The following is a 13435-nucleotide window of genomic DNA, read 5'->3' on the forward strand; positions in this document are numbered from 1 at the left end:
GAAGACCACAATGTTGTTTCCTGATATCAAGTCCAGCTGCTCCGACATCTCTTGATGTAATTCTCATTCTCCAGTTGAATAATATTTTCTTTCAACATAATAAAAAAAATAAAACTTAAATAGGTGGGAATTCCACAAAACAAAAAAGGGGAAAATTTTCATACACGGTGTGTGTAAACCGTGTATGTGAGAGGGTGGGAGTTTCAAGGCATTAATTAATGAGTGGGGGTTTATAACTTTTCCAACTCTTTGTGAAAGAAGATACGACCATGCATGCTTACACGGCCGTATATGAACACTTCCCCCAAAGAAAAATTTGATGGAAAAAATCAACTTTTTTGTTGGATTTATTCAAGGGTTTGCCCCTTCTCAAAGTTCTGAGTAACTTTTTTAAAAGTACTTTATATTTTTTTATCACACAAAATAGAAAAGAAAAAACAAAAAAAAGGGAAACTTTGCATAAAGAGAACTGATTTCCCATTCCTTTTGGGCAGCTTTACTTTCTACACCCGAGGCCAAGGAAGGGACTGCTTACAATATTTTTTCTTTGAAATCTTTATCTGAAGTCTTAACAGCTTTATTGCCTTTCCTTTTTTTTTTTGTTATTTGGCTTCAGAATCTTATTCCATTAAAAGAATATCAAAGGATCAAGTTTCCCTCAACCCCGGGAGAGAACGGGAATGGATATCGGGAGGATGTTTTGGAACATACTAAAACACTAAGAGGGGTTTGTGAACCCTAGGATGATGGATGACCATCCACCGTCCTCTGTGGGTGAAGAAAACTTTGTCCAATAAAAAAAGACTTTATTTCTTCTGAAAAGCATGCAAAAGGTAAAAACATAACTAGCAGGGCAGAGAGGCCATTTCATAGGGGAACACACCATTACTCCAACGAGGGGCGATGGAATGGTTTCATAAATAGAAGGGCTGAGAGGCCATTTCATGAAGATTTTCCCCAAAAAAAATAATTTGAAGGGCTTTTTATTTCTCATTAGCATACCCTCCAAACAAATACAATCAAATAAATTCTTCTGTCTACATACTATTTTACACCAAAGATACAACAGAAACTCTTGAGGATCAAAATAATCCAGGAAATAAAAATTGGCACAAGAAAAACCAGGAACTCTCACAAGTATAGAAGAGCTATCAGTTTTACAAACCTTGTAAGGTGACTGATAGCTCTACAGTCTGTAAATCTATAGAATGAATCCCATTGATGGGCGTCACAATCTGTAGTCATAAAACAAGAACACTAGAAGTAAGAAATCAGCACTTCCTAAAGAGACATCATCGCCGAACAAAAAGGCAATCAGAAACAACAAAGATCTGCAAATGTTGCTCACTGGAGTATGTGGTGTGCAATCTTCTGATGCATCAACCCTTGACATAATTTCTCAAGATGGGACAAGTTGATGGTTAAATGGCATGTCAGTAGTCCCTCCCTGATGCATCTCTGTATATATATATATATATGCACTCAATTCATCCACAATACCAAGACCATAGGACTACCAAACAATATACTCCGGATTAAATGCTAAGGCTTCTCTGTATATCATCTCCTTCATCTGATCCTCTGTCAAGGCCTGTCTCTCAAACTCGAAAGAGAAGGGCTCAGGGCAGACGGGTTCATCAGCGATATCATGTAATCTTGCCAGGTAAGGATGAGCAAGCGCTTCTTCAACTGCAGCCAAAGACAAACTTGACATTCAGATTTGATGAAAGTACAAAGAAATTTTAAAACATTTGAAAAGAATATCCATCATTCAATGTTTTCATGGAGTTTAAAATTTTCATATAATTATCCTGCTTCCAACTATGTCAGTGCTATAGTGGTGGTGTTTATTTTCTTGGTTAATGCCATTAATTTATTGATGAAATGAAAAACAGAAAACATAGCAATCCACTAAAGCTACCGAAGACCTTTCCACTTCATACTGTCATACATGATATAGTGTCTGTATTTTCTCTCTCCAAATAACAAAAGAAAAAATCTTCAAGACTACTATCATCAACCAAGTTCTGTAACCGAACAAAATATTAATGAGACTACACATTGATAGACCAAGAGCCATACTGCATAATTGGCCATTGATTCTTTATCACAGATTAGCAAAATAAGAACTACAAAGCAAAAAAATGCATATTAATGATAGATAATTCCTCCGACCAACCAAAAATAATTAGCGGAAGTCTTGGATGTAAAGATGTTATGTTCATATCCCCAAAACCAGTGTATTAATCTTTACCTTGTTATCACCAGTTATAACTTATAAATGAATTAATTGTGAAATCTCAGTAACTACCCCTCAACGCCATACTGTGAGAGATGCCAAAGTCAACGCAACCTTTTATGTTGTTGAATGCCATCCCCCAGAATTAGTAGCCCATAATGCTTCAAAGTCAAGAACAAAGCTACATTGTGTCATGTGCACTGTAATCAATGCATATTCCTCCATTGATATCCTAGGAAAGTTAGACCAGCAGTTTATCTTTTAGCCACTTTCCTTTGCATTTACAAACAAAATGATGTTCTCCTTGTGTAAAACATTTTTCTTCTGGCTCTTGTATCGTGTTTTCTTCGTCCTTTCATTTGTAAACCCCAATTGTTAATAAGGATAACACAAGTACAAGTAAGGGCATATGATTACATGAAGGTTCCTAAAGCTTTCCCAACATATGACAAAAAATTGGATCCACAGAACTGTAAAGGCTCATGTGGCTCAGGCGTTGGTTCATAGACAAGAACCCATGTCTAGGCCCCCACCTTATTGTTCTGGTGGAACCTCAGATTAGATATTTTGAACCATCGATGTCTAGACTCTGATGGTTATACCGCCACAGGGAACTGCTTAATGGCTTCCGCTTTAAAAAATTATTTACTTGGACAAAAAGATTGCTTGATTCACAGTTCGGAGCCAACATTAGAGAAACTCATTTTCATTTTGCGATTTTGTTATGCTTTTCCACCAATCAAAACAAAGAGTTGCTTAGTGAGGATAGAAGGAAGTTCCCCACCTAAACGAGGTCTGTGAGTAATGCTCTGGCATCTAAAGAGGGGAGATCTCTCTTTAGACAGATTCATGCACAGGGTACTTGGTTTACATGGCCCTTCCTAGAGGCAAAGCACTTCATATCTGACAAGTGTATGGCTGATAAAGCATGAACCCAGCCGTGGAAAGAGAGAAATGCCTCCCAAGTCCTGCCCTAATCTCCACAAACTTGACTGTTGATCAGAATTCTGCACTTCCATAAAGGGTGCAAATGAAGGGGGCTGTATCCCACCAACTGAAGTAATACGAGACCTCTGCTGCAAACTTGTCATCTCGTTCATATTTATTCCACACACAAAGGTTGGGTACACAATCACGGAATCACCCCTTCCACAGTTCACTAATGGCTGCTTCTTTCCTACCTTATTTTGAGTATCACCTTCGTTTTCATTACCAGATGATAATTAAGAATTCTAGTCCTTTAATTTTGATGCAAGGTTTTGACTAACTAAAAATATCCATCCCATACATAAAATAAACCATGGCAAAGACATGTATGAAGGATTAAGTCCCCTCGTGTATTTATTTTTTAATGAAACCATTGTGTATCTATTTGCTGATGATAAAGTTTTGATCAATTGAGGGGGGCAAATGCAAAATCAGAATTATGAAGCGAAGCTTTAGAATCAAATCTTAAGTTATAATGGATTGAAACAGAAATTATGGAGTGCATTTTAGTATGAATAGGAGTATAGATCGAGGGATTACTAAGATGATGACCACAGAATACGTCAAAGTGACTGTTGTTATTATCTTGGCTGAATCATCAGTAAGGAGAGGGAGAGATTAAAGAATCTGTTGAATGCAGTGGATCACTGCATTCCATTAAAACTTCAAATTAAATTTATAAGAATTAAGAAGGCTTTGAGAAGAAGGAAGTTAAGGAACAGCAATAAAGAAAACAACATACTCATAGAATGAGTTTAGATGAGATGAGGATATAAAGATGGATGACTAGGAAACGGTAGAATTGAAAAGAATGTGTGCAAGAGAACTTGGAATAGAACCAATAGGGGACAGATGAGGGAAATTTGACAAGCTGATTACAACATGTACAATGAAAAGCAAATGCACCATAAAGAAGGGATTACATTGTGCAAATTGGAGGTGTGGAAAGGGAAGGTTGAAAGTGACATAGTTGAAGTGGTGAGGGACATAAGCACTTTAGCAGATACGGCCTTGAATAGACTGGAATGGCAGGAAATGATATGTAGTTGACCCCAAGTAGTTAAGACAAGTCTTAGTGAAATGGGAAATTTTCTATGCAAGTACATATAGAGAAGTCAGGACTTGCCCATGTCTGCATATTGTGTCCCTAGTCCCTACAACTAGAAGTTTTCTCTAGCACAACAATCAGTTAAGTCCATCCCTAACTTCCACCGCAAACGAAAAAGAAATGATATGGTGTAGCATGAACTCAAAACCATAGTTGTCAAGGCACCACCTAGGCATCCATGTGGATCTCTAGGGGCCTATGTGACTGCCGCCATAGTGCAGGGCGCCTTGCACTGGTTTAATTGGTATCGGACCAAGCGCCTAGGAGTCCAGGCGGATCTCTAGGGGCCTAGGTGACTGCTGTCATAGTGCAGGGCGCCTTGTACTGGTTTAATTGGAATCAGACCAGGTTCTGGCACTTATTTATTTAAGTAAATGTTTTTCTATTTGTATTTAATTAAGATATTATTCATAAATAAGCAAAAACCCCTTATTTGAATCCAATAAAAATAGTTAAAAAATAAAATTCCAAAAGAATAAAAAATCAACCCCCCAATTCAAGAACAAGAACTAGATTTTTGGCGGTATGTGAAATTTTCAACTTTCTAATGTTGGGTTTTTTCTCAAATCTAAAAATTTCATAAATCTTAATATGGTACAACATTGCTAAAAACCCAAAGGGCGGTAAAATATTCATTTGTTTTGATATTTAAAAAAATATTTTCATTCAGAACGATTTTGACAGCATTCACGCACACCAAATAAGGTTTGACCGAAACATAACTCCTTCAATATAAATCAGATTTAAGCAACTTGGATTTGTTGGAAAGCTGGTTCTGTATTCTACCTAATACAAAAAGTCTCATGTAAAAATAAAATCATTTGATCGGTCAAACTTCTTAGAGAACAAGAACATTTCTCTAAATTGAGAACAGTTTAATTACTTATTGATAAGATCATATTTTCTAAGAACAGTATAAACCAAATGTATGTTTTGATTGTTTCAAGCTTCCAGTAGCTTGCTTCTTCAATTCTGCTGTCTTCTAGTTCTATTTTGATTTTTGATGACTTTATGTAGCTTAATATTGACTTTTGATTACTCAATGTGACTTAATGTTGATTTTTGATGACTTGATGTTACTTAATATTGATTTTTTATGACTTGATGTAGCTTAATGTTGATTTTTTGATGATATAAGGTACATATTGTAGCATGCTAAATAATGTTAGAAAAGAGGGAAAATATAAAATAACACTTGGGCGCCTAGGCGGGCACCTTGTCGCCTAAGCGCTTAGGCACCCCTCCACGGCCTTAGGCCACCTTGCTGGCTTTCCGCCTTGACAATTATGCCCAAAATGATGCAATCCACATGTTAGGCTGCATCCCCCCCCCCCCCTCCCCCCTCCCCACCCCCCACCCCACACCTCCCCAATTAGATTGTGAGCATGGTGCACACCACCAAATGGATCTCCAACCCAATATGAACAAAGAAGTTACCCCATGGAAGTCTTACAACTATTCCTAGTGGACTTAAAATAAAGTAAGAAAAGGAAGGAAAGATGGGATTGAAATCAAAATGGGATTTTGAATCCTCTTGAAAAAAATAAGTTTATTTAGGTTTTGACTAAAATTTAAAACAGCAATCTGCACATTGAAAAGTCCGGACCTATATCTGCTAACTCATCTCCAACTTTCATATATGCATCTGTCTAACTTGGATTGCTCATCCTACCCGACCAGTGTTTAGCTTATATGCATGTTTTAAATGGTCCAATCTTATTTCCCTTATTTCAAACCTCCTCCCGATCAGAGTATTTATTGACACCCTCTATTTGCTCTGGAAAATCTATTGGTTTGACATTTTTTAACATGTAAGGTGCTTTACTTCATAAGACATCCCCATTCGCTTGCTCACCAACATTATCATCACCGTTTATTAGAAACCTTGTCCTTCCATTATAAATATGGCTTTTATTATTAAAGATTCTAAATCAAAACAGAAACAACCATTCAGCATTGGTTTGCATACTCATCCATAGACTTCAAATAACATGCACACTCCAGGTATAAAAATTCAAAAAAAATCTAATAAAAAAACATTGAGGGGAAACGGCACCAAATTACGTAGTAAGTAAAAAAGAAAGGGGGAAAAGATATTGTAAATCAAAAGAACAAAATACACCATTCTCATCAACATAAGCAAAATGGTAAAGTATACATAACCCGTGAACTTGAAAACATGAAAACTTGTATCAACTAACCAGTTGATGGAACTTCACCAGTGACTTCTTAATTCTTATTACTGAAAGTCTTCATGAGTATTGCTATTCCCGGAATGGATGTGAGACATTACACATACTATACAGTATGCTTTTAGGGATTTTATGTGTTTATATTAATCTCGTTGATAAAAGATTCCATCATGTATAGTTTGCAAGGGCATAGTCAACAGACTAATTGGTGTGCTTCCCTTTTATTATTTTTCACTAATTTGGTTTAGACCTCTTAGGACTAATCGTTTTTGGTTCCATCCAGTTTTTTGTTCCTTCTTATTAGGTAATTGGAAAGTTGTCCATAGCCCATCAACATTATAATGCTCTTGCCACTTTGCTGGAAAAATCAACTAGACAGTTCTCCAGTTTTTTGTTCCTGCTTATTTCTTTTCTTTCTTTCCTCCCACAAGGGAAAGGAAAGGGAGAGAAACAAAGTGCAAAAAGTGTTTTATTTAAAGGACGTGAAATTAAGATGAAGAATTTAAATATTTCTTGGGGTCCTAAACCTTAGTAATCACAGCTTTCAATTTTTCGCATGCATTATAATGAGTGAAGCTTCGTCATAGACAGACCATGTTAGTCATAGCTAGCCATTAATTGGTCACATTCTGCACATGGACATTAAAACAACTACTTAAAAGAAAAACTACCTGTGATTCTTCTGGTGGGGTCAAACGTCAACATTTTCTCAATAAGGTCAATGGCATCTGGATGAACGTGGGAAAAAATCTGTGCAAATGGCTGGCGAGGATGAGGGGAGAGTTGCCGAATAAACCTCCTTGCATCTTCATTCCGAACAAACCCAAGCTCAGATTCATTTGGTGTGCCAAGAAGCTAAAGTTGAAAATTAAGGTTAAGCATCAATTCAAAAAATAAACGTAATATAAAAAATTTTAATGTGAAGAAAATACAAAACCATAAAAAGCATCATCAGAAAGGATGCTTCACAAGCTCCTTCATACATTTAGGAATTTTAGCCAAGTATGTACCATATAATGGAACAGTAAAAAGCCCCAAAGCCAAGTGCTTTGTCATTAACATAAATTCAAACAGGTGAATAGAAATTTGGGAATCCGTCACAACTAAACAAGCATGTACAAGTGTGTCAAATGTTTTAAATCCCGAGTGAAATTTGTGTGCTTCCCCTGGTGTCAAAATCACCCCCGGGGCGAAATCTCAAACACTGTGCCTGTGTGTGTGGTGCGAGTGAACGTACCCATATTGTAACTCGGTAAATATATATGTCTTTGTTTAGTCCAGGCATCACTAAATAAGGGTGAGGCCTGCTGCTGGGGTAAAAAAAACTTTGCCAATTACATCGTGACTTGCTTTCTTTTTTCTTTTCGCTTTCCTAAAGGGAAGTCTAAATCCAAGCCCAACCATGCTGAGATTCAGAAGCAGAACTTCCTAATCACCAATTACACTCTGTTTGTTCTGAATGTTGTCTTACCTCTGTCAGCAAACGCATCTGATGCACGTGATCTCTACCAGGAAATAATGGTCTCCTATTCATTAGCTCCATAAAGATGCAACCCACGGACCACACATCAATTGCAGCAGTGTAATCTGAAGAGTTCAGCAACAGTTCGGGTGCCCTATACCATCTGGTGACAACATATTCTGTCATAAACTCATTCTCCGAGGTTGGCCGAGCAAGACCAAAGTCACAAATTTTCAAATCACAATTTGCATTCAGCAAGAGGTTGCTGGGTTTTAGATCTCTGTGAATTACATTTGCAGAATGTATATACTTCAGCCCTCGAAGGATCTGATACAAGAAATACTGCAAAGGCGGCCAATTACGAAGGAAACATCATTTGTTAAAGAACAAAAGGCCCAATGCTCCTTAGTTGAAAGGATTGAATCATCAAAATACCATTGGACTGAAGGAAAAGTATGAGAAGTACTCACCTGGCTGTGCTCTTCTGATAATTGTTGATTGGAGCGAATTATTTGGTGAAGATCAGTGTCCATGAGTTCAGTGGCGATATAGACATCACAAAACGCACTTCGAACAGGTGGCGGAGTTACATCTTTTATACCGATGACCTGTTCAACGTACACCATTATAAGGCTTGACAGGATGAGAAGCAACACTCTGTTTACCACTATGTGACCAGAATAAAGATCAACCTCAAAAAAGTTCAAATCAATGCTTTATTTCATTAGGCATGAATATGTCAAGGACTGACCCCAAGCAAACTACATTGACGTGAAGGGTACAGCTTTTAACTCATTAGACTTAAACAGAGTTGCTAGTCGCAACCTAATTCATGCAAAAGTATCCAACCTATTAAGATTGAGGAAATATGAAGATGGAAGAACCTAAAAATAAAGAAGTGCTTGGCATAAAGTAAAACTTCCTCTTCCACAAGAGTGATAATGAAGACGGACAGCTGATGTTCAAACATAAATACAGCTAGAAACAACTTAAACATACTTATCAACTCAAACACAGAAAATAAAATCAAACAGGTAAACAACTCATACTTTGACACTAGACAAAGGTGCTTAGTTGAACATATTATATTGAATTAAGGATGACCATTAACATTTCAAAGCTAAAATTTTAATTAGACTAAATATAGAGGGGGCACCATAGTTGTCAAGGCGCCTAGGCGAACCAAGGCAATTAAGGGGGTCAAAAAGCAAGTCAACGCCAACAAGGGGACAAGGCGCCGGCTAGGCGACCAAGGTGACACCAGAAATCAAGGCGTGACAAAGGCACCTGGACACCTAGACAACTATGAGGGGCACCGACCCATGGTAGTGTATTCCAATCTATACTCTTCTTCTTCAATGTAAGTCAGTCAAATTGAATTTCTTTTTTGATTTTTGTTTTAAATATTTCAAAGCATTCTACAACAACAACAACTCAGCCTTATCCCAACTAAATGGGATCAACTACACGGACCCTTGTCCTCCAATCAGCTTTATTCGAGGTCATACTTGATACAAGGCCTAAGCTATGCATGATTTTCCTCACCACTTCTCCTAAGGTCATTTTAGATCTGCCCCTGGCTCTTTTAGTTCCTTCAATCTGAATCAAATCAGTCCAACGTATTGGAGCATCCATAGGCCTCCATTGAACATGGCCATGCCACCTCAAACAACTTTCTCGTAGCTTATCATGTATCTCGGAGCTACTCCCAACCAACTCCAATATCATCAATTATCATTCCTTACTTTATCCTTCTTAGTTTTGCCACTCATCCATCTCAAAGCAGAAAGAATATAAGTTTAAAGACTGAAATTCAGTAACGAACCGTAAATTGATGTAATTGTGAAATCCTTAAAAACCCATTTCTTATTTGACTGTTTTTTTTAACCTCCCAATATCACCCTGCCTCAGAAGTCATGAATCATTAAAGCGGAGGGAAATTGCTTCCTCTAAGCTCTACTTGAGAAGAGGTGAAAGCAACCATTGTAGCTCAATAAATCTAAGGAAAAATAATAAATAAATATTAAAAAAAAACCCTCACAAAACCCCATTACTCAGGCATACCGCAAGAATAAGGTTAAAGAAGTATGATGCTTGAGAAATCAAGTGTAAAGTTGTGCAGAAAGGGAGATTTGACATACATTCTCGTGATCTAAATGTCGAAGAAGCTTAATCTCACGGAGTGTCCGTTTGGCATCCATGTGATTATCGAAAGCATTGGCTATTTTCTTGATAGCAACCATTTCATTCGTCTCCGAATTCAATACAGAACTGAAATAGACAAAATCAGATCAACAAGTACAGATTCTCCCTTAATTACAGGCCAGGATAGATATTATTATCCAACCAAGTGCATAGAGAAAGCAAGATAAACTGAAAAAGGGCTTTAGTTTACCAGACTATTCCGTAAGCGCCACGTCCGATGGGCATTATAGGAGGCCGATACTTGGAGGTGATCTCGAACAGATTACCGAAGATGTTGTATTCATTATAACGTCCTCCATGTGTGGGAACGACCGGAAAATCTCCCACCTGACCGGCGTTCGGGTTCTGAGAAGAATCAGGCATCGCCGAATCAACAGCTCCTTGTTGCATTTTCTCTCTCTCTCTCTCTCTTCTCTCTGTCTGATCTGAATCTTAAATGTTCCGAAAATCCAGAGAAGAAGAGAATTGGTAATGGTGGTGTCTGTTCTGCTTTATGTGGAAGAAAGTCCGAAATGGAGAGAGTTTTCTTTCAGGTAGTTCCGAGCAAGTGCTCCAATCCGATGGAAACAAATAGGAAATAGGGAAAACAGGAGAACGGAGAACCGCGTCGGAAATGAGATTGGACGGTTGACGCGTCGGCCGCCTCCAATCCGACGATTGACATTGACTGGCGGCCATCTTGGTCAACGGGTTTTGGAATTTTGTTGCATATCCCTTTTATTAGGGAATCAAAACCAGATCATATACGTAATCTTTAAATTATCTTAATTGAAAAGCAGGCTAGATCCTAATATCAGGGTTTTAAAACTAGGAATCGGTCATTGCCGATTCTGATCTAAATAAGATTGGAATTGGCTGGAATCGGCCATTTGATCTGAAACTCACCGATTTTTTGCGTGAACATTTCAATCTAGAGCGACAGAAATTAAGATCAGTCCCGGCCGATTACCAATCCGATTCTCCGATTTTTCTAATCCATATTAATATAGTTTCTGAGGTTCGGTCCATGGAAGTTTCTATGCAATAACCATCTAATGTAATGTGCTCCATGAAAGGATGATTGGAAAAATCTAATCACATTCACGGATAAATGTGATGACTTGTATTCTTTTGTTTTCATAAAAATACTCCTCCATGCTGTCATTACAAGTGTTTAGAGGAGCATTTGTGGAAAAAAGGATATGTGTTGTCACGAAATAGTATGTGAATGGTGAGTTGATCTGGGCTCATTGGTGTAGGGGTGTCAACCATTCGGTCTCGGTCGGCTTAATCAAGCTTAACCAAGCTTGAAGCCTAAACCGTGACCGCCTGTTTAGATAATTGGGCTGGGCATGGACGGGTTCGATCGGACTCATGCTATAATCGAGCCTTAACCAGGTCTTAGCCGAATTATTAGCCTGTATAAATCTAAACGGGCTTTAAACGGGCTATCCTCTTTCTAAATTGTTTAAGCCCTAAATTTTTAAAGTATGGTTTGGTCTGTGATTAACGATTGGCAACGCCCATCTTTTCCGGTTTACCCAGTGCATGTTGCTTGTGGCTTCTTTTTAATGCCTCAAGATCCAAGCAGTGAAGTAAATGCATGCTTCACTAGTGAGAAAACACACAGCAGTAAGTCAAATGATCAATTGTAGTAAGTCTTTTCAGACGGTCGAGTTAGTTTCAGCCTTTTAATAGTTTGTAAAAACCAAAATCAATATCGAACCAATAAGGAATTTGATCGTTCAATTTCAATTAATTCAATCAGGCCATGTGAGTTACATATAAATGATATTAACAATAGAGGTGCACGTTCTTTGTATAGGAATGCAGACTGCATCCAGGCACATGAGACAAGACAAGGGAGGGGTTTAGGTCATCCAGGGGACAGCCGATCATTTGACCCACCCCTCTGTCTCTGGGCGCATCCTGCACCCCAGTTGCAAAGAACTTTATCCTAACAATAATTATCTTATCTTTAACCAAAAAAAAAAAAACAATAATTATCTAACCGGAATAGATTTTTGACAGTTTAAATAGAGAGGACTAATGATAGGAATTGAGAAAAATATTACAATATCTTCATTCATTAAATAAGGGAGTATTAATGCTCAGTCCATAGTGGATGGCTGCAGAGCACCGCATCCATCTCTGGTCAATAGATTAGAAAATCCTTTCCCTTATTATATGATATCCTTTTAGGAGGGGGTTGTTGTCAGGTTGTGTGGTTCCTACATTAACGTGGGAGCCAATAAGGGCACGCATAAGGGAATTCAATAGGTTGTGTAATTTTTCTTTCCATGGGAGTAGGGGTGGTCATTTCTCTCTTCTTGGCACATGGCATTGGCCTACGCAGCTTGACAGTCTTCTTTTTTCATAATATTATTTTATAAAATAACATGTCATTTTTATTATAAATAATACAAATATGTGATGCATCATATGTTATTGTTGCTTCGGTTGGACACAAGAGATCTATGAATCACTTATGAAGGACATAAAAATAGACTCTAACTTTATTATTGTTGGTTCGGTTGGTCAGGAAATTGAATATTTCATTTGGGAGATTGTTCCACCACAACGCCAGTGAGAGGAATCTGCATGTCACACCAATGGTGGTGAAGGAAACGGTATCATCTACATGAGACCCACATGGTCCAACAAACACAGAGAAAATAATAGAGAATCCCATATGAGAGGGAATAGTACAAGTTAATCCGTTGAATGCCCTTCTATTTAAGAACGATAAGAGAGCTGGTAGAAACCTCTTCTGATCGGTGTCATCTGCCGAGTTCCTGGTTTCTCATCCGAAAACTTTTCTCAATTTTACAAAGTTTGCATCATCCGATTTTTTGACGGAACCCCTTCTCCGCCTTTTGTGCGTGTTTTTCTCCACCGTTTGTGCGTGCCATTTCTCAACCGTTTGGGCGTGTCTCTTCTCCGCCTTTTTGTGCGTGTACTACTTCTCTTCTCCTTCTCTACTCCGTTCACCATGATCCTTGGAACCATTGGTGACGATACCGATGATGCCGACGACGATGATGACAAACTCACCCCTTTTTTCACGGTTCATCACCGCCCCGCCTTTTCCGTTTTCTTTGTTTGTTTGTTTGCAGGTGTTGCTGACCTAGGTGTTGGTGGCACTGAGTTTATCGTCGACTCAGAAACTCTAGCCGCTGTTCAACCTTCACCATACCTCTCCTGTCGTCGGACGAATCTTCACTCGCCGATCCAACAGATCCTTGCAGATCTGTTCGAAAGTA

At 38.2% G+C, this 13435-nt stretch overlaps 1 protein-coding gene across 1 annotated transcript; it reads right to left on the reverse strand.

The window, feature by feature from the left end:
- Positions 1 to 957: 957 nt before the first annotated feature.
- Positions 958 to 10709, reverse strand: LOC122659901 (mitogen-activated protein kinase 3-like). The gene is made up of 6 exons (XM_043855065.1): positions 10384 to 10709; positions 10130 to 10259; positions 8459 to 8596; positions 7998 to 8330; positions 7198 to 7381; positions 958 to 1689 (listed from the first exon to the last, which is right to left on the reverse strand). Exons 1-6 carry the CDS (start codon positions 10581 to 10583, stop codon positions 1514 to 1516), a joined length of 1161 nt encoding a protein of 386 aa, XP_043711000.1. The 5' UTR covers positions 10584 to 10709; the 3' UTR covers positions 958 to 1513.
- Positions 10710 to 13435: the final 2726 nt, after the last annotated feature.

This window comes from Telopea speciosissima, chromosome 1 (assembly GCF_018873765.1).
Source record: "Telopea speciosissima isolate NSW1024214 ecotype Mountain lineage chromosome 1, Tspe_v1, whole genome shotgun sequence".
In the NCBI taxonomy this organism is placed as follows: domain Eukaryota; kingdom Viridiplantae; phylum Streptophyta; class Magnoliopsida; order Proteales; family Proteaceae; genus Telopea; species Telopea speciosissima.